General features: G+C 40.7%; 1 protein-coding gene across 1 annotated transcript; it reads right to left on the reverse strand.

Annotated features, from left to right (window-relative positions):
* Positions 1-522: 522 nt before the first annotated feature.
* Positions 523-20465, reverse strand: ALAS2 (5'-aminolevulinate synthase 2). The gene is made up of 11 exons (XM_016137304.2): positions 20321-20465; positions 15681-15876; positions 14929-15051; positions 13980-14087; positions 11354-11576; positions 10582-10766; positions 7915-8094; positions 5198-5362; positions 4396-4664; positions 3469-3631; positions 523-812 (listed from the first exon to the last, which is right to left on the reverse strand). The coding sequence occupies exons 2-11, from the start codon at positions 15859-15861 to the stop codon at positions 649-651; spliced, it is 1761 nt and encodes a 586-aa protein (XP_015992790.1). The 5' UTR covers positions 15862-15876; positions 20321-20465; the 3' UTR covers positions 523-648.
* Between the last annotated feature and the right edge of the window lie 1628 nt (positions 20466-22093).

A 22093-nucleotide genomic window follows, 5' to 3' on the forward strand; every position in this document is an offset into this window, starting at 1 on the left:
CTGTGCTGTGACCTGCCTTGAACAAGTTGCTTACTATAGTCAACCTCTTTCTCACCTTGGAAAATGAAATGGGGCTGATAAGTCTTGTTCTATAAAGTATTATGGGAAGGAAAGAGGATAATGGATTGAGAAAGACATCCATTCCCTCTGATGGAAAATACCTCCAATGTTTTGGGGAACTGCTACTCTTCTAGGCAGTTTGGTTACGGCCAACTCTATTCCCTGACTTCAGAGGCTATCTAAGGCCCAAGTTTCCAGGCCTACCAGTGAAGAGTCAGTCCCCAGATTTTTTTTTAAATAATTGGAAAAGAGCCATTTCAAATAATATGCCAAGTGTCTCAGCAATTCGTGCAACTTTACTGGGTAGTTTGGCCATCTTTTTCTGGATTTCACTTTTCCTGTCAGTAAAATGGAATGGTTAGACCAACAAGTGATCTATGGTTTCCTAATGGTTCTGCCACTTGTCTTAGGGCATCAGGTGTAGTGCAGTTGTCTGTTCTCTATCCAACAGGGGGCTACAAATGCTGCAGTTTGCTCTTTATTTGTTTTCAGATTCAGGTCAGCTGGAAGCACACAACAAAGCAGAGGACAGGAGGTGCAGTTCCAAGTGAAGTGCAGGTGGGGTGGGAATCTGAGGTAGATGGCTTTTCAGGCATAGGTGGTGACATACTGGGGCCCCATGTTCCCAAAGTAGGAGCGTTCCCACTCACTCATGAGCTCGAAGTGCACAGGACGGCGACAGAAATTGCAGGCAGCAATAGTCACATCCTGGAGGGGCAGCCCCACCTCAGTCCAAGCTACCATCAGCTTCTCTGAAAGTGGTCGGGAGAAGGGGAAGGACAGAATTGGTTAGACTAAGTCTTCTTAATCCCTGTGTCACAGTACAGATGTGACAAGATATTGATCCCCTCAACCCTTCAAGATGGAACCAGAAGTAGCTTCCTATTTGCTCCATTGTGTGTTATCAATGTTACCATTTGTATATGAGTGCTGTGGTATATAAACGTTTGGGAAACACTTATATGATATAATTTATATCTGTACCATCCTGGCCTCTGTGTGTGTGTCTGTGTGTGTGTGTGTGTGTGTGTACACATATATATTTACAAATCCGTGTAGAAGTGGACCTGCACAATTCTAGCCTGTGTTGTTTAAGGGTCAACTATGATTCTTATTTTTAAAGTATTTTTTTTTTACTATTTCCTTCTACTAGAAATTAAGCACCAGAAGGATAGGAATTTTGTCTGTTGTTTACTACTGAATTCCCCAGTACCTAGAACACAGTGTCTAGTACACAGTAGATATTCAATAAATATTTGTTGAATGAATGAATAAAAGAATGTGTAATTAAGTAAAGAAGATAAAAGAAAATGAAGTAAGTCAGAGGAAGGGTTGAGGGAGGGCATTCCAAACAGAAGGGAGAGTTATTAGCAAAGTCTCAGAGTTACATAAGAGAATAGAGCAAAATGAGGGAACTACAAGTTATTCAGTGTAGCTGAAGAAATAAAGTGAATGTGGGTGAAAAAATGAGGGCATAAGGATCACCAGGTTGAAGGCACTGAATGTCATGCCAAGGTGCTTCGAGTGCTCTACATACCAGTGGTCTCCAAGTTTTGGACTATACATTCTATCAGTAAAAACATTTTAGCATGTACTACCAAACTATATATGTTTGTTTATATACCCTATACAAGTATCATTGCCATTCTATATGTTAAAGATCAATATTACTAATGCTCAATTTCCTATTTTTAAGATTAAAGAGTTAACATAAGATTCTAATAAATTCCCTCACTTTATGGATCATCCTCTTACATACCTCACCTTGGAGACCACTGCTGTAGTCTAGACAAAAGGGAAACATGAAGAGGCTTAAGCAAGGGAGCTATATGGTCAGATTTTTAGAAAAATTCCCCAGGTGATCAGTATGGAAAAGGGATTAGAAAGAAGCAAGAGTGAAGAAAAATTAGGGGGGAAAATTACATTTATATAGATTTAAAAAGTATCCATGGAGAAAAGAATAGATTTGAGAGAGATTGTAGAAAACATTTGCAATATTTCAGTATGGGTTGGCTGTAGGTATGAAGGACTGGTGGAGTCATGGTGGATAACACTTATATTTCTTTCCTGCAAGCACCCAGTATAAGTGGACACTCAGTGAACTGAAGGTGCTGAGAGCTCTATAATTGAAGCCCAGAACAACTGAGAAGACTAAGATGAAGGTTCAGAAATCTGGATCATCAGCTCAGAGAAGTAATAGTCTGAGTGGTTATGACCATGGAGGTAGAAACAGACTCCCCAGTTCAAATCTAGTAGCTGTGTGACCTTGGACTAGTTACTATATATTTTTATGCTTCAATTTTCACATATGTAAAATGGAAGTCCTAATAATAGCATCACTAGCCCATGAAGATTACATGAGTTAATACATGTAAAGTGTTTAGAATGGTGCTTGGTACATGATAAGTACTTAATGAATGTTGGCTAGCATTATTTAATGTTTTTGTACGAATGAATGAATGGTACCTCCTATCTTGTCTTCCTTGAACTCATATACTGTCTGCGCTCCAGACAAACAGAGTGACTGTTGCCAATGCATGCCTTCTGTTTTCCTATCTCTAGGTCCTTGCTGATGAAATTCCCTTATTCTGGAATGCCTTACACCATATATGCACTTTAAGGTACCACACGAGGACTTTCATATCTGTGTCTGTCTCCTCCTCTAGACCATTGACTGCCTACGTGTCTATCACCTAACAGACCTAGAATGAGCACCTGCCTATTCTAGGCCCTGTGCTAAAATCTGTACCCAACAGGATCCCAGTAAACTTTAGTTGAATTGATTAAACTTCCATCTTTCAGGATAAAACTCACGCTCGTCAGTCAGCTCTACAAGTTGCTCAATCCAGTCCCTGTTTTGTGTCTTCTCTGTAGACTCATAGATCAACACTTCCCTCACCTACTTCATTGCTGCTATCCTACATTCCAGTAACACCTACTTATTCTTGATATATCCCAGGCTGCTTCTCACCCTCCTCCTTACCTTTCTTCATGTTCTTCCTTCTCCTAGGAATACTCCTTCTATACCCTCTTTCTTCTCTTGGCCCTGTACCATTCACTTTGAAAGACTCAGCTCAGGTGTTAATCTCCACTAGGAAAACTGTCTTGAATCCCATAGGTTGGGTCTGGCCCCTTCTCTCTGCCCCTGCAACTCCCCCATGCACTGTCTTTGTTGAAATTTGATCACTCTTTAAAGTCATTGTGTATGCTATGACCTCCTTAACCAAAATGGAGCCCTACAAGTCTATGGACTGTTTCTCATTCATTTATGACTGCAGTAGGGTCTGGCACATAATATATGTTCCAAAAATATATTTTTAAAGTGAATGGCATCCATTATCTCAACTTTTTCAGGTCCTGGGGCCAAAAGGAGGGAGAGTGCTGTAGGCAACCATGTTGAAGACTTACCCACAAAGTCTTCCATCATCTGAGGGCTATGGTGTGGGGAGGGTGCCAGACGCAGAAGCTCCTCACCCCGGGGGACAGTTGGGTAGTTGATGGCCTGCACATAAATGCTATGCTTGGAGAGCAGGAGATCACAGATCTTGCTGTTCAGTGCTGCATCGCCCACCTAGGCTCAGGAGAAAAACCTGTCAGTATCTGCCTCCCTGAACCCTCCTATCACTACCATTAAGCAGGTGGATTGAACCAGGTCAAGTGAATATTGGGTTAGCCCAAGGAGCAATGACTGTTTCTCATCTATAAAATAGTAACAGAGAAGTATCCTCTCCACACCCTGACTTACCAGCACACACAAGTAAATGTTATTTAAGAAAGAAGTAGCAGTTCATTTTTAAAGGCAGTAAACACTTTGTTAGAAATCCAAAATAGCAGCTAGTCCCATGGCTTTTGATTTTATATTTTCTGACTTCAATTTCAGTAAGAAATAGGTTTCACACCATGACTGTACTATACAGATATACACATACACATATATACATGCGTGCACATATAATTATATACAAAACTGAAACATATTTCTCATAAAATGATATCATTACTATGTGTAATATACTCCAACAATTTCTATTTGTTAATATTAGTCATAACCTACTAAAGTAATGTTATGACCCACTAGTCTTGATGCACAGTTTAAAAAACACTGAATTATAAGTCATGGGTACACAATATTGTGAGTGTCTGGACAGTCTAATAATCATGACATAATAGCTAATGCCATAAAAACTGGCTAATCCAGAACAGCTGATAATTTTTCAAAAAGTGTTAATAGCAAAGCAAAGAGTTGATGACAGGAGCAGTAATTTGTTTGTAGGGTGTAGGAAGGCTTCCAGAAGAGATAGGAGGGGAAGGCAATGGGAAGGGTGGGGTTCTCACCCGGATGGGGATGATGTGGCTGGGGCAGGGGATAACAGGAAGGCCCTTGTCCATTAGTAGCTGGCGCATGTGCTTGACATTGCGTTGGTGGGCCCGCCGCAGGGCTTGGCCCTCCTCTCCCTTGAGCAACCGCACAGATTCCAGAGCCCCAGAGAGTACCATGGGAGGCAGTGAAGTGGTGAAGATGAAGCCAGCAGCATAGGAACGCACCATGTCCACCAAGTTATGCGTGCTGGCAATGTAGCCACCCACACAGCCAAAGGCCTTGCCTGAAGACGGAAAGAGGATATGCACAGACCCCATTATCAGTGCCCAGAGGAACAGAGTCATGCCCCAGGTAACACAAGGATGTACACTAGAAGCTGGAGTTCTATACACCCTTCCATGACAAGGCAGACAGAGCTGATAATTCTGCTGCTTTGCGATAGGGCTTTCAAGGCCTTGCCATCTGCAGTGACAAGATAGGCAGGAGGTAGGTGGGGATCTTCATCTGGTTAGGCCCAAAAGTGGAGCTAAGATGAAGCTTGGGGCTGGGTGGGAAAGGAGTTTAGAACTACAACTCTCCACTTACTGAGTAGAACCTGGCTATCTGGCCCAGCTCAGGGTCTTTTCAAAAAACCCAGATTTTTTTTTCCAGCAGCTCTGCTGTGAGGACAGACTAGAAAGAAGGAATCCTGGAGTTCCATAGCTTGGGCTGTGAATTCTACTCAAATAGCTCCTGCGGCTTTGGAGAGGAGAAAGAAAAGGGTCTTGCAGGGAACTCCTTTCTGGATTGTATGTAACAGCAGTCCAAGGCACTCACCAAGAGTTCCAGAAATGATGTCGATCTTGTGCATAATTCCATCACGCTCCCCAATCCCAGCACCCCGGGAACCATATAGTCCTACAGCATGAACCTCATCCACGAATGTCAGAGCCCCATACTGATGGGCTATGTCACACAAGTCCTCAAGAGGACAGATGGCACCTGAGCAAAAACAAGGAATAGAGGTAGGAGGTCATAACCCTTCCCCAGCTCCATTTACAGCTTGGAATTTACAACCCACAACTACTTTAGGACTATTCCAAACCTTATGTGTATTGACTGCCTTCAACTCACTCACGCTCAAGTGTGCTAGCTCTCCCATTTTATCTCTCCTTCCCTCCCTACCTCCTTCCTTTCTTTCTCTCTCCCTCTCCTCACCTCCCAACTTGCTTCTCTCTCCCCCCCCCACTCTCCAGTTTATGATCAAGGCTTGCCTTTCTATTTTTACTTCATTCTGAAATGGCATTTTCTTGTTTATGCCATTTTCCAGCATCTCTATGCTTTCTTTTATTTTTTTTCCCTACAAGTCTTCCTATTTCCATTTAGGGTTGGCACTAGCCTATGTGATACCTTTGTGTAAATAAATTGAAAAAAGTCACCTTTCGCTATAGGTTAATGCAGTCCTGATTTCAGATAAATCTGTATGAAAATTGGTACTGTTGGCAGCTCTGTCAATATATTTATTCTTCACTGGTCCTCCCTGTTTCTATTTTTCTGTCTTTCTGTCACTATCTTTTGTGGTCATTTCTGTCTTTGTTTCTATATCTCTGTTTTTCTGTTTCTGCCTTGGTTTTCCTTCCCCCACTCCCCTTCCTTCCTCTCTTTTTGTCTCTTTCCCTCCTTCCTCCCTCCATTCTTTCTCACTGTTTGTGTCCCTTTCGGTCTACCACTCTATCTCTCTGCTTCATACTTTCTCTGTACCTCTGTGTCTCTTTCTGTATTTCTTTGTGCCTTTATCTCTGTCTTTTCTATGCCTCTGTTGGAGTGTATTTCTTATTTCTGTCAATGTTGTTATATGAGGGCACCTTGCCTCTCATAGGCTTAGTCTCAATCTATTGAATGAAAATGAATTAGAAGTGATATGTATGTTCCTCTCCATTTTTCATACAGATTTATCATTTTCCATGTTATTCTAGACATCTTCTATGCTGATATTTGTTTATAACATCTTCAAATGGCTGTGAATCTCATATGTAGACGTTTTGGCCATTCCGCAGATATGAGTCCACACTTTCTCCATCCCTAGAAACTGCTGAGGTGCAGAGAGTTGGAATACAGAAGAAGCTTCTTCAGGTGGAAGCAGCCTCCAGGTCAGGATTAAAGAATGTGAACAACTGGTAGGGCAACATGAGGGGAGATAACCACAGGAGGTGGAATCGGAGACAAAGGGGACAGTGTGATGGCTTCATGGAAGAACTTCCACCCTAGGATTGACAGTTTAGGCAGTTTCCATCAAAAATAAGAAACCATTCTTTTGTAAATATAAGGAAGTAGAATGGTCCTAACATGGTTTCCGCTAGAGAAATAATGAATTAGAGTAGTCTTGCCTGTAGAAATACAATCATTGGATGGTTTTAATTAATTGCTAGTTGTAGAAATGTGGGAGTAGGCACAATAATAAGCTCTTCATATATATTAATTTATTTAATTCTTACAGCTACTCTGTCATTATCACCTCCATTTTTCAAATAAGGCAACAGAGATACAGAGCAATTAAGAAAGTTGCCCAAGCTATTAAGCTGTCATGCTGAGATTTGAACACTAATAGTCTAGTTCTACAGGCTGTGTATCACCATTACACGATGCTGGCAGCATTTATGCTGGCTAAATCGGGGAATACTATGGACTCTTCTTTTTCTTTGTTGAAAAGTGACAAATTGAAATGAAGTGAAGACCTCTTCCCTTTAATAAATTCAGAAGATGATGCCTAAAACTCGTGATTTCTGCTCAAGAGGGGTAGCAATAGAATGATTTGGGCATTGTTTCAGTTAGGGGGAAAAAGGTGGGAGGGTAAAGGTCATTTATTTCTACTTAAATCATAATAAATGAAATGACTTCTTTCATCTCTAATTCTTACAACTAGATATTTACCTTGGGGAAAACAGGTTCAAATAGTTAGAGTTACCCAATGTAATAGAGCCAGTAAGTGCCAGAGGTGGGATTTTGAACGCAGATCTGTATGACTTAAAAACTGTTTTGATTCCATTGCTTCATACTGGATCTTGAAAAAACTCCTAAGCAATGGTTTGTAAAAATTTCCATTGTAGAAAATAGACACTGGGATCATTGATTTGCTCATCATTTCTCATGGAGGGAGTGTTGTGTGAAGGAAATGGAATCATATGTCCTATGGAGCAAATACACACTTTGGCGCCAATTTACTGAATCACCCAAGATAAACTGTGTGCTGTTTCTGAACTTTAATTTCTTAACCTGCAAGATCAGCATAATAACTACCTCTATCCTTTGGCATTTACTGGCTGTGTGCTCTTGGGAAAATTACTTCACTTGTTTGTGTCTCAATTTCCTTATGTAAATGAATACAAATAATAAATAATAGTACCTACCTCATAGAATTGTGAGGATTCAGTAAATTAATAAACATAAAATACTAATAAATTTTCTTGGTACATAATAAGCACTCTGTAAATGTTGGCTGTTATCTTTGTTTTTGTGAGACCAATGTTGGCGAACATACACACACATATACATACCATCCATGGAGTGAACAGTCTCAAAGGCCACAATTTTGGGTGTCTTAGGATTGGACTTCTTTAGAAGTTTCTTCAGGTGGTCAGGGTCATTGTGCCTGAAGACAAACTTGGCTGCTCCACTGTTGCGGATACCTTGGATCATTGAAGCATGGTTGCCTGCATCTGAGTAAATCTCACACCCTGAGGAACCACATGCATAATTCTTAATCTTCTGTCCCAGTATTCCTATTTCAACCTTGGGACTGATGCAACAGGGGCAGAGTGCCAACCCCTTCCTTCCTTTGAAGACCCTGCTCTGCTTCCTCCTCCTCTAGAAGTCTTTTTGACACCTCTTCCTCCCGTGGAAGAACTTTCCTGTCCTGAAATTCTGACCTCTACATCTCCAGTCATTTCTAACCCTGGTCTGGCCTCTGATTCTTTGGGGGTAGAGGAAATTTTAATTTCCTCAGAAGCTCTAGAGTTCCCTAGAGGACCTAGGACCTAGGTTCATTCTCCTAGACATGTAAGATCAAGCCTTGGAAAGGAGTTTATCCTAGAGAATGCTTGTTGACTTGAACTGGTGCTAGATTCTTCTTGGTCCAGATGAAATCCCACCTTTCTAGGTAGTATCCCTCTGTTTATAGTTATGACGTGGATACTTATCAGATGTTCACAGTTTGAATCATAAGCTTACAGCAAGTCAGAGTAGGAAGGGCCATTAACGACCATGGGATCCAGCCCCTTCAATGTATAAGTGAGGAAGCTAAGGTCCAGAGAGGGGAAGACCTTTCTCTAGGACCTGATGAATGTAAGGCTGTTTACTAGGCAATGCTAGGAGGACAGCTAGAGGTGGAAAATTGGTGGAGGGAGCTGATTCCTGGTCCCCTAAATTACACTGACATCAAGTAACTCTGGGCTTTCATTAGAGTAAGGGATCACTTATACCTGAGGAAATCAGGCATGACTTCATGGTGGACCTGCTATGAAGAACAAGTAGACTAGGAGTTTCTTGAGAGCAGGAATCACATCTTTTTATCTTTCTGTCTCTGATACACAGTATAAGGCTAAGTACACAGTAGATGCTAAGTAAACATTTCTTGAACGAATGGATGAATAAACATAACTGATTTGTAAGTGAGTGAATGAACATATGAATGAATATATTACTGAATGAAAGAATAAGAGGAATGTCAAAAGATGAGGCTGAAGAGGTAGGTAGAGGCCAGATTATTTAGGGCTTTAGAAGCCATGATAAAGAATCTGGATTTGGTCCTAAGGGCAATGGGGATCTATTAAAGGATCTTGTGCAAGTGGGTAACAAAGATAGGTTTGCTTTTTAAAAATATCATTCTGCCTGATGTGAAGAACAGATTTCAGGAGGGCACAGGTGAAATAAAAAATTATATGTGTCTAGATTAGGGTAGTGGCAGTGGAAATGAAAAGAAGTTGAATTGTAATGGTTGAGAAAGTGGTTCACTGAAAACAATTCTGTTGGGGATATGTGTTACCTTGGGAAAAGTTTCTGAGAAGCAGTAATGATGTTTATAGTGTGCTGAAGAATCAGCAGGAAGTGAGGAAGTAGATAGCAAGTGGGGAGACTTCTTTCACGTACTTTTTCCAGTTTTAAGGAGAGAAATAGGGCAGTAGCTAGAGAGTGATGAGGGAATTTTTTTTTAGATGCAAGAAACTTCAACATGTTTAAAGAAAGGGAAAGGCTGAAGATGCAGGAGGGAGAGAGGGAGCTGATAGATCAAAGTTCCTGAGGAGGCAGAGGGGAATGGAACACAGAACACCAGTGGCAGGATTAGTCAATGAGAAAAAGGACACATCTCCCATTGTGACAGGAGAGAAGGAACAAGGCAAGGACATGTGGGGATGTTCATGTGAATAAGGGTGAGGTGGGCTGAGGGGAATGAGGATTGGCAAAGTTTCCCTGGAGACTTGGAGAGTTGACCATGGAAACAGGATTGTGAATATAGAGGACCTGGTAGAGATTGGGCACCATAAATTTTTTAGTGACTCTCATCTGAACAATTGTATAAGCCCAAGATTGACAGAGTAGGTGGAGAGTTATATTCATCTGAAGTTGGGGCTGTGATGGAAGGATGGCAGGCATATGAGTTAAGGAGATTGAGAGTGGGGGAGCGAGAAGGTGGGATCCAGTGTATATGGAAAGGAATTGACTTTAGGCAGAAGGAGAGATGTACCTTCAAATTTTAAAAGGAAGGAACAAGAGAAGCTTAGATGAACAATCAGATAAGTTTGTAGGTTTGGCGGCTATACGTTAAAGGAGTCCCTGTCTGGTGACTGGTGATGTAAGATGTGAGATAATTTGCTAAGAGTGAAGGTTTTAGAAGGGGAAGGAAGTTTTAAAAAGCAAATGTAGGGTCATAAAATTACTGTTTATGAGTTTTAAGAGCCCAGTTGAGTTGGGAGGTGACAAATTTATGTTATTACTTTTCTGTGAGATTGGGCAATGCTCCCCAGTAGTGGCTTCAGCCTATGTATGGAAGGGGAGAAAAGAGAAGGATATGGTCATCCAGTGTTGATGATGTGTAAGGTTTGTAAGAAGGAAGATAAATGGGAGCAAATGAACTCAGAATTGAAGGAATGAGTGATGGAGACAGTGAGACTGGATGCCATAGTGCAGGATACCAGCCCTGATAAAAGCTCAGGCCCCAGGCTTACCAGGCAGGATTTTAGCCAAGGTGAAGAGAGTAGAGTCATTGGCCACAAAGCAGGAAGAGAAGAGCAGGGCTGAGTCCTTCTGGTGCAGTTCAGCCAGCTCCTGCTCCAGCTCCACATGAAACTTACTGGTACCTGAGATGTTGCGAGTACCACCAGCTCCAGCTCCATGACGCTGCAGGGTCTCCCTAGCCAGGCAAAAACAACAGCAACAAAAAAAAAAAAACAAACAAAACAGTGCCCAAGAAGAAGATGAAATCTTTTGTCAGACACTGAAGAACTGGGTAGGTTTCTCTTCATTAATGGGGATTAATATTGACTTAGTGATCCTGTGCAAGCTGTGTCCTATGTGGCCAAGTAGAGGGCAGGATGGGGATTATAGAGAGACATGGGCCCTCCTTCTCAGGCCGAAGGCACCCAGGGATGGACGGAGAAGCTAGGCTGAAGTTGAGCAAGTTGGAAGAACTTCTCTAGGAGGTCACATACCATCTCTGACAATACTCATTCTATAGCCAGAATAAGAGCTCATAGAGAATGGGCTTACATTGTTTCCCATCTTCTCCTCCATAGCACTGGATACCCAAGAGTTTAGAAAACATGGTTTGTTGACTGATTTAGTTCATATCTGACGATTAAATATGCTGGAGGACTTGTACAAAAGAGGTGATGGTGTAACCCAGGCTTTCTCTGCCAGCTCTGCTTTTTCCTTCCATGTGTGCCTTTGGCTGTTTTCTGGATGTGTCCACACAGCTCATGGCCCCCACCAACTACTCACTGTGTGGCTTGCAAGACCCGAGGGTGCCGACTCATGCCCAGGTAGTCATTACTGCACCAGACAGACACATCCTTTGAGGCCACAGATGCCTCAGAGAAGTGTTGGGCAAAAGGGTATGCATCAGCCCAGCGGTTCACGGTCTTGAACACACGGTAGGTGTGGTCCTGTTTCTTTTCCATGATCTTGTCCCTGAAAAACTGGTCATAACCAAAGACATGGTTTCCTGTAGAAGTAGAGATGGGGATGAAAAGAATTCATTTCAAATCACTTCCTGGCTAGTCTATATTTTATTCACACTGTTGATTTTGCATTTTCCAATTTGCTTTCCATTTATTCATTTACGTGATCAGTCATTAACTTGCTGAGCCACATTAATTCCCCACTACTTCGAGGATTCAATGATCCCTTTTCTTCTTTAACTTACTCATTGACTCAGTGATTTATTTTTACATTCACTCATGCTTTTTATCCTTGGCATGGCCTCATCTCTTTTCCTGAGATTACTGTGGAAGCCTCCTTACTGAAACCACTACTTCCAGTTTCAGGGGAAGTAATATCAACAGATCTAGTTACTAGTAATCATGCTGCCACTTCCTAGTTGTGTGACCTTGAGCAAGTCATGAATCCTCTCTCTTAGCTTTAATTTCCTCATCTATAGAATGAGGCTAATAATACCTTCCTTGATGAATTGTGAGCATCTGATGACAATTAGAATGTAATACACCCAAACTAACATCTGGCACATAGCAGTATTATGACTATAGTAATAATTAGTAGTGTTAATAATACTAATAACTAATATTTAATTATATTATTGTAGCCAATATTTAATGAGTGCCGAGTACATGTAATGCCCTCTCTTAGGAATTTTATAGGTATTGTTGCATGTATTTCTCACAACTTTCCCATGTGGAAAGTTCTATTGGTATTTTCATTCTACAAATAAGGAGACTGAGGCATAGAGAGGTTAGGTAACTTGACCAAGGTCATGCAGCAAGTAAGTGGCCTACAAGTAAGTGACCTAGAGTCTCCACTTCTTTAACTACTACCACTACAAAATGGAGCAACCCTATTTTTATGATAAATTGAAATAACATGTGTGAAAGGGCTTGTTAAACTCTAGAACTTTATATATGAGACAGAAATCATGATTGTTGCAAATGGGAACTTATGAGGTAGGGATGTAAATTGGTAGCATCTTTGCTGAAGGGATGTTTGGAAATATGTATCAGTAGTTTTTAAAATGCACTTGTTGACATACCTAGAGAAATTTTACAGCATATTTAACAGAAACATTATTGATGTCCAGAATTTATTTTTAAAAAAATGAAAAATTACTATGAAAAATTTTCAACCCAGTAGAAAAGTGGGCAAAGAATATAAACAGAAAATTCAACAAATGTAGAAAAAGATGCTTACTTGGGAAAATCAAACTGCAAAAACAAATTTTCACCCATCAAATTGATAAAGATTTAAAAGCTTGAGAATATCAAGTGCTAAAGAGACTATGGATACTCTCTTCGATAACTGGTACATCACTTTAGAGGGCTAATTGGCAATATTTATTAATATTGAAAATATACACACATTTATATCCCCAAAATTTCCTCCTCTTAGTGTCTATCCTAAGGAAACACCTATGTGCATGAAGAGGAGGTACATTCAATGATGTTTGCTGCACTACTGTTTGTAATAGGAAAGATTAGAAGCTATCCAGGAGAGGAATAGATAAATAATCCCTAGTATATTTATACTAAGTCTAAGACAATACCATATATTATATTGGAACATATTTATATGTATGTAAAACCAACATACAATATAAACTGGAAGAATACACACAAAAAATTGGAAACAATGTCTTGAAACATAGGTGCTTGATTAACTGTTAAAGAACACACTTCAACCATTAATAATTATTATGCAGCTTTATGTTTAGAGACAGTGAATGATGCTCATAACATAATGTTAAGTGAACAAAGAAAAATAACAAACTCTGGGTACAATAAGATGACATTCCTAATAAAAATGTGTGTGGAAGGGAGTCTAGGATGTGTGTGTGTGTGTGTGTGTGTGTGTGTGTGTGTGTGTATGTGTGTTTTAGACACAGAGAAATATCTGGAAGAAAATACAACAAAAAGTTAATGGTGGATAGTAGAACTCTGATTTAAATTTCTTTATACTTTCCTGTATCTGTTGGAAATTTTACAATGAACCATATTCCTTTTATACTAAGAAAATAAACAAATTCTATTTGAAAATGAATATAAACACATACAAAAGAGGAGAAAGGCTTTATGAAGGATGAGAGTGTCTAAGGGAAGCATAGAGAAAAACTAATAGGAAAAAATAAAATATTTAATGAGGCCTCACAATGACCTAGAGACACATCTATAAAAGTAATTTTATTTCTTGCTTATCATAACCTGTTGAGACAAGTATTAAAATCCTATGAAAGGGTAGTGATTTAAGTTGCCAAAGCACACAGATCTAGCAAGTGCCAGCATTAAACTCAGACTCCTATTGGTTTCAAAGTCCTTCCTTGCTATTTCCTATACCATGTCAGAAGCCCTTTCAGTATTCCTTTCATGTTCTCAATCCCCTTTATTTCCACCTCAACACTCACCAGTTATGTGGTTCTGAATCAGGTATGTGACCTCTGAAATTTCCTTTGTCTCCTGTGGACTGGAGAATGGCTTCCTCAGGCTGGTTGAGACAAGGGAGCTGGGTAGGTCTGAGAGAGAGTATGAGATACATTGGCCATGAAGAGAGAGGGCATAAAGAAAGCATGCATTTTCCTCTTTAAACTCAGTACAACACATGATAATTCAATTTTATGAACCAGGGAAGCCTTCTGCAGAGAGAAAAAAAATGTTCTGCAAAGTGAGCCCCTATTCATCTCCCCAAGTGGAGACTCCTATGTCAGTAAACCTTCTGTGAGGTGAATTACACTTCTCTCCACCAGGACTTTCCCTTGGGCAAAGTAACTAGGGCAGCCACCCTGAGTCTTACACGTGGGAGGTAGTATGGTGTAACTAATTCTTCTTTTCTCAATGTCATTAAAATTCAGTTTTGAAAATTTTACCTTTAGTGATATCCCAAAAGGGTCTATAACAGATTTCAACAATGTGGCCATCTCTCAAGTGTGCTTATCTTGAGTGGTCTGTACCATTTAAATTGATTTGAGGCTCCATACCCTTGCATAAGCTGTACCTGCTTCCAACATTTATTCTTTAATGCAAAGTTAGATTGTCATAGAGCAGTATTGCTTAAACCTAGAAGCCCAGCTTGTTGGGATCCATTTAGCCACTTGAGAGAGAAGAGGCAGAATGTTAAAGGGCTTCATTTAGACTAATGGCTAAAAGTTACAGGAACCCCTGCATGTATGTGTGTTAGGGAGGATGCATTTCAGTGCACAGTCTAAGCTATTGCCTACCATGGTTTCCCTGGAAAGACTGAACTTCCCATCATGAGATGTATAGTAGCTGCCCTTGGATTAGCCTATCTCAGGACTATAGTGAAATGAATTCTAGTGTTAGGAGTAGAGGTTGGATGTGATGGAATTTGACTCCAACCTGTCTTGAAAGTCTTTACATCCTCCTGGACTTCTGGTGCCGCCTTCTGCACAATTTTGCTCTTCCCATCCTGGAATTCAGACAGCATGAAGGGACAGTGGCCCTTGGCCCAAGTTGGAGAGTCTATGAAAAGGTAAGAGAGTAAGTGGAAATGCATTTCTCATTGTAAGTTCAGTTTAACAATTATTACTGAGACCTATTATATTCCAAATCTCCGTCTTAAGCTATGGTAGAGACACAAAGATGGATATCTGGGCCCTGTGCTAGGGAAGCTCCTAAACTGGCAGGGAAGAAACACACTGAAGACACATTATGAACAGTGCTGGGATGAGAGAGAGCATAAGCTATGGAAGTCTAGAAGAAGGAGGGCACAATACTCAGAAGTGGAATTGGATGAGCTTGAGGTCTAGGCGGGCTTCATGGAGGAGGAGATGCCCAAGTTAAGTGTCTCATGAGAAATATGAGATACTCTGGTAAAGGCTATGAGAGAAGGTCATTTGACAGAAGCAAAGGCACAGAGCTTGAGACAACAAAATTGATCTAGTGAATTTTAAGTAGTTTCATAATGGCAAGAGTATATAGAGTACGAGGGGCATGAGGGTGAGTGAGACTCTTTAGAGATACTGGCAGAATCCCAGGTATATTTTTAGGCCAGCTCATTCTGCCTTGACATTCTTCTCATGGCCAGTATGACGTGGAAACTTTCTCCAGGACCCAGACATTCTCCCCACTTGGCAACAGCTCCTTCTTACCTCCTCCAGCCTTGGTTGCCTTAAGGTGAATTTGAGAACAGGTTGGTCCTTGGGTGGCCAGGATGGGACAGCGTCCAATACCAAACAGGAACTGATGAATCTTAATCACCTTGTTCAGGAGGCCTGTGGGCCCCTGGGCAAGTACTGGGCAGCGCTGTAGCAACATAGCTGCTGCCACCATCTTGAGCCTAAAGTCCTGCAGAAGATGTGGGAGAGATGAGATTCCATTATGAAGTCTTGGCCAAAAGCCAAAGGTCATTTCTGTGTTTTATCATTTGCCTTTAGCTTTCCACCCAATGCTTGCTGCCCTCCCCAGAAATTCCCTTATTGTCCTTCCAAGGTAAAAATTTCCCAATGTTAAAATGTCTCAATAGATCATCAGAGAGTAAGAAATAGGAACCTGACTGTTAGACAAAGGGGTGAAAAAAGGAGTTCCAACTGGTGGTCAGAAAGCCTGAATTCTGATTCAAACTGCCACTGACCCCCTTTGTGACAGTTAAGGTTGTTGAAGTGTGATTGTGTGTGGTATGATGAGAGTTGATAACCTACAAACCCTTTGATCAACACCTTAAGACCAAGAATTTTTCTAAGAATATTGACCTCAGCCAAGTGACAATTCAGCCTGACAATTCAGGCAGATCACATTGACCAGGGTTCCTGAGGCTCAGCCCAGAGTTTTTTCCTGAGCAGGAACAGGCAGAGAGGGAGAAGTAATTTAAGGCTACAAGTGCAAGCTTAAGTAGATTTAGGGAATAGGATGAAAGGGCAAGCCTTAAGACCTTCAGGCCATGTGCCACCAGGCTGGTATTTTGCTGTTTTTGGATTTGCTCTTGGCTCATGGAAAAGCACCAATAGAGAAGGAGGGGAAAGCAAGACCAAAGGGATGTGGAAAACAATTTATGGGTGAATGAAAGAGGTGGAGGCTAAGACAGAAAAGAGAAAGGGGACAGAGAGAAGATCATAAACAGGAACGAAACACACATAGTAGGTGTTTAATAAATATTTGGATTTGGGAGTAAATTAATGAGCGATCAGGGACTCAAATGGAGAAAACAAGGAGAGTAGGGGAAGAGTCAGAAGAAATAAAATTAAAAAGGAAAAAAGAGGGAAAGAAGGAAAGTGAGAGCGAACAAAGGTGCAGTGGTAGTAGTGGAGTTAGAAGTACAGAAATTGTGGAAGAGAAAGAGGTAAAAGCCAGAGGGAAAGGGGACAGGGTAGAGTTAAGAACAAAGGAAAGAGAACTGATTCAGGAAAAACAGAGGACAAAAGGATGGTGGGAAATACAGAAGGGTTGGGAAAGAGACAAAGATGAAAGAGATAACCAAAAGAGAGTGTGAGGGAGGGTAGAAAGAGGGGATGAAAGGAGAGAGAAATAGAGAGAGAGAGAGAGAGAGAGAGAGAGAGAGAGATTGAGTAACAGAGAAAGCAGAGATAGAGGCAGAGACATATATATAGGATACAAAGGGGACATGAGGAGAGATCACAGAACATATATAAACATTCAGAAAACAGAGCAGGAGAGGAGAGAATCTAGCAGTAGCAGAGTGTCAGTCAGGAACAAAAATAGAGAAATGCTACCAGAAATGGTGGGAATGGGGGAGAACAACAAAAAAGAGGTAGGTGAAGAGAAGCTTGGCCTTGCTGAGGGAGATGACAGAAAGACTGAGTGACAGAGAGAAAGGAGTAGAGACAACATCAAAAGATAAAGAAGTGGCTAAGACGGATTGGGGTTGGGATGAGGGAGGGCTGAGAGATACACAAAGACAGCTAGAAAGAGTAAGAGGGAGAAATAGATTAAAAGAAAAAGCAAAGTGAATATCTAGTGTCAGAAGATAAAGAAAGAAGATATGGGATAGGACAATGGGAAAGATATGGAGGAATGTGGAAAGACTAAGGTCCTGGCACCACCAGGAGAGCTACCAAGTAAAATCTAATAGCACCTCTAATCCTGTTGGTCTTAGGTTATGGGAGATAGGTGAACAGGAGGAACTCATGGCCCTTTCTTCTTCATACAGCAACCTCCTTCACTTCCTATAGAGCAACACCCCTCCCTTCCAGATCTCATAAAGCAAGCACCCTCCCCCTAATTCACAAAGAAATCTCTTCCCCTTGTTCCATCCCAGAGCATCCTCCCCTCTAACTCTCATAGGATGTCATAGGAACATAGATTAGTATGTGGGGCAGGGTGTGTGAGCCCTGAAATTGGGAAAGGCCAAGGGATATTTAAAGGACTAAAGGAAACCCATCATGTTAAGCCTTCAGGTCAGTGCCTGGCATAAAGTAAGTTTTCAATAAATGCTAGCTTTTCAAAAAAATTTCAATTCCAGATTCCCAACTTTCTGTTGAACATTCTTGAAAAGTCACTTCCACTCTCTGGGTCTCAGCTTTCATCAGCTGCTAAATGTAAGGTATTTATGCCTATCTCATATGGTAGGTAATGAATTGGAGCCAATGCCTACCTTGTATCTGGAGATGAGTTTCCCTTCCTCTGCCTGCTTGCTAAAGCTAAAGCACTTGGGGCTGAGCCTGCAAACCACAGATAAAGTCCCCAGAGTTTATCTCCATTGGGGTTTGACCACTCCCAAGATGATACCAGGGTGTGGGACAGAAGAGGAGCTCCTTTCTAAAATCATGTCTGAGCATCTGGCTTTGGCTGACCCTGGCTATTAATGGTGAGGAGGAGTGGATAGCCCAGGGAGAGCCAGGCAAGGCAGATGGCCAGATTCCAGGCTCTTGTAAACTCCTTTCTGCAACATTCATTTTGTCAGTAATGACAATATTGAAGTATGTAATGGTAATGAAAGCCTTCAAGATTGGAAGCAAAGTCCAGTCTTGCTTTAGGATGATGGTGGATTAAAGTCTGTTCCTACTCCCTCATAAAAATGGAACAAGTACAATACACTCATCATTGCTAAGGGGCTTTTTGCCATGATATTCTCAGGGATCTCAAAAAATATAGACTACTTCTTGGAATTTGTTGAACTATTAAGTTCTTTCAAGCTTCAGTTTCAGTTTCTCTGTTCTCATCATCCTTTCTGGGAATTTCCCTTGCCCCAGGCTGTCTGTCCATCTTCACATACATTGACTAATTTAACCCCCATGACAACCCTGTGAGGTAGACACTAATATCAACTTTATTTCAAAGATGAGGAAACTGGGGCCCCAAAAGATTAACTAACCTGTACAGGTCACAGAGATAATAAGCAGGAGAACCAGTATTTGAACCTAGGGGATCTGGTTCCAGAGCCTACTAACTTAACCAATGTGGATCTATGATTCAAATATTACTGCATATTTTCTTGACTAAGAGCCTGACTCCAGAGGTTAATCCCCTCTCTGCACTAACAGGCCCCTTTCTGGGACATTTGATTTTGGACTGTGACCAAAGAAACAGATTTTTAACTGAAGTAGAATTTCAGGTACTGGTGAACATTCATTCATTCATTCATTTAATTCCACCACTTAACAACTTATAGACCCATTGTCTGGCAATCCCTGCCATGGGTCTTCCTAAAACAACACTTTTACTCAAAAAGATAATGGTGAAGTCTTGGGCCAAATGATTAGAAGGTTTCCCCTGCACCTTAAAGTCCTCTCTTATGCTGGCAGCCAATCTATAGTCACAGAGATCAGAAGAGCCAACCACAACTCTATCCCAGCAGAGAAACAGAAACCACTCATTGCAGCATTCCTTCCCCTTCTCTGCCCTTGTAGACTGCTTTGTAACAATCAGTTAAGTCTGGAGGGAATGTTCACTTCATTTCAGGAGTTGGTAGCATCAGGCTTTATTTCCCCTCCTAGCACCTTCTTGCCATCATGAAAGAATCATAAATAGTTTTAGATGCCTGGAGGCAAAGAATCAGAAATTCTTAGAAATGAAAACTTAGAAGACCACAAAATCAAAATTAGGAAAGACTGTGGAAATCAAAGGCCAAACCACTTTTTTAGAGGGTGAATGACTTGCCTAGGGTCGCACAATTAATTAGGGCAAGAATACAAATCTATTGACTTTCTGCATAGGGCCATTTCAGTGACATGACATTCCTCTTTCCCCTTTCCCCTTACTTCTTCTAATTATCTCTCAGTTCCTTCAAATCTCCCCTACCCAATTCATCATTCCCATCATTTCCACATTCTCTCTCTACCTCTGACCCAATGAGCTCTGCTGTCAGTTGAGCAGAAAAAAAGAGTTAAAGTGAGAAAAGAATGGAGAATTGCTGGAAGAAATATCAAGACATCTTCCTGAGAGACAAAAGAGAGGAAGAGAGAGACAGATAGACAGTGAGATCGAGAGATACAGAGTAGAAGAGACAGAAAGGAAAAAAAGAGAGATTTAAAGAAAAATATACAGACAGAACTCAGATGAAAGAAAAATAAGAGAAAGCTGGAGTGTCAGAGAGAGATGAAGTGAAGTGAGTAATGTTGAAAACTAACAAAGGGGAGGAAATGAGAGAAGAAAAACAAAGGAAAGCTAAAATTGGGAAAGGTAGGAAAAAAACATAGAAGGGAAAGAAAGAAAATGACAGAGACAGATTTCAAAAAACCAAGTCAGATATAGCCAAGCCAGACAGTCAACATGTGCAGCCTTGAGGTGTACAGGCAGACCAGAAAGAGGATACCAGGTTGAAAGTGACTCTTACCTGTTGCCCTGCACTGAGGACGAACGAAGGACAAGTGGGCGCTGTGGGTCAGGACTTGGCATTTATCCCTTCCTTCTTGGCTCAGCTCCACCCACCCTGCCTTCTGCTGGTCTGGCCTTGCATTGGCCTCAAAGGTATCTTAGCCTAGAGATAAAACCTAGTGTAGTCCCCTCTTGCCTCCTCCCCATCACCCAGTACGGGCTCTGCCCTCTCTATTTTCTTTCCCTTCTCTCTCTGGAGTAGTAAAATGAACCTGCTGGGCTTTGGAATCAGACTATTCATGTATAGCTAGGACAACTTGAGCAAAACAACCTCTCTGACCCTGTTTCCTCAACTATAAAAGGAAGGCAATAAAACTCAAAAACAACTGTAGTACAAGTGGGAAGGACTGTCTAACAGTCGGCTTCCAAGGACGACCTCTAGGACATTGTAACAATTCAACAGCATCATATACAGGAAACACTAAGCACAGTTCCTGATCCAAAGAAATAATAACAATATTGACTGAGTGCTTACTATGCATCAGGCCTTTTGTTAAGTGCTTTACGTGGATTAATTTAGTCTATCCTCATAAGGACCTTAAAAGATATTTATTATCCACGTTACAGATGAGGAAACTGAGGCTCAGAGAAGTGAGGTAATTAACTGATAATTATCCAGCTATTATGTACGTAGATTAATTATGAACCCAGGCAGTCTGGTTCCACTCTTCAAGTACTATTCTTTCTTTCAGAATATACAGTTTAAAAATTTGAAGTTCTCTTTTCTATTATATTTTTCTCATTCCTTTTTAATTTTTCTTCCTTTCTTCTCACTGTCTTCTTCCCTTCTCAATCGTAAGGCAACAGGACTATGTCATAACCAGGCAATTTCATCTGTGGGGAAGATTATCATCATTAACATCATAGTTACACAGATGAGATCATACTCTCTATATTGATCTGCAATTTCCTTTTATCCATTTGACCATATGCCACATAGGTATTTCCACACAAATTCTTTCTATTTAGTGGAGTTATAATATTTCAGATATGAATGTTGTCATAATTTATTTAAACACTTTCTTATTAATGGAATTTAGGTTACTTCCAGGGATTCCTCCCTCAATTATGAATACTGTTGCAATAAACACCTTTGGGCATATATGATAATATATTTTCTAAGGTAGAATCCCCCCAAAAATCTTGAGTCAAAGAGTATATAGATATTTAAAATCTTGATACTGTCAATTTTCCCTATGCATATCCTATACATCCCCACCAATGGTACATAAGAGTGTGCATATCTGATCTCTTACCAACTTGCCACCACCACTTATTTTTATTAACTTTTAAAATGTTTGTTAATATGATAGCCACTAGATGTGCTATCTCAGCATTGCTTTGTTTGCTTTTCTTTCATTATTAACAAGATTGCTCAATTTTTTCATGTTTTTTTTAATCATTTATTTCCTTTTGTGAATTGCCCAATCTCGTTCTTTGCCCACTTTGGGGATGTGTTGCTAATAAAGAGTAGTAGTCTAAAAGTATGAGCTCTGAAGTCAGATTCACCCAGGTTATTTTACTCAGTAGCTGTGTGGTTCACTAAACTTCAGCTTGCTCTCTGTAAGATGGGGAAGTCATAGAATCTACCCCATAGGGTTGTTGTGAGGATGAGATGTAACTATTATTATTGCTGTTGTTTATAGCTTCCTTTTAGGGTTGGAGACCTTTGACTAGTATAGGTATTAATCTTATTTTCTGTGATATTTGTTGCTCCACCTGGATTCATCAA

This window comes from Rousettus aegyptiacus, unplaced genomic scaffold (assembly GCF_014176215.1).
Source record: "Rousettus aegyptiacus isolate mRouAeg1 unplaced genomic scaffold, mRouAeg1.p scaffold_m13_p_9, whole genome shotgun sequence".
Classification (NCBI taxonomy): Eukaryota; Metazoa; Chordata; class Mammalia; order Chiroptera; family Pteropodidae; genus Rousettus; species Rousettus aegyptiacus.

Excerpts from the sequence above, each read along its gene's own strand:
- ALAS2 (XM_016137304.2), bottom strand. The coding sequence starts at position 15,861 with ATGGTGGCAGCAGCTATGTTGCTACAGCGCTGCCCAGTACTTGCCCAG. Across the intron at positions 14,088-14,928 it reads TGTAAAGACTTTCAAGACAG|ACCTACCCAGCTCCCTTGTC; the intron begins GTTGGAGTCAAA and ends ACTCTCTCTCAG. Across the intron at positions 813-3,468 it reads GATGATGGAAGACTTTGTGG|AGAAGCTGATGGTAGCTTGG; the intron begins GTAAGTCTTCAA and ends GACCACTTTCAG.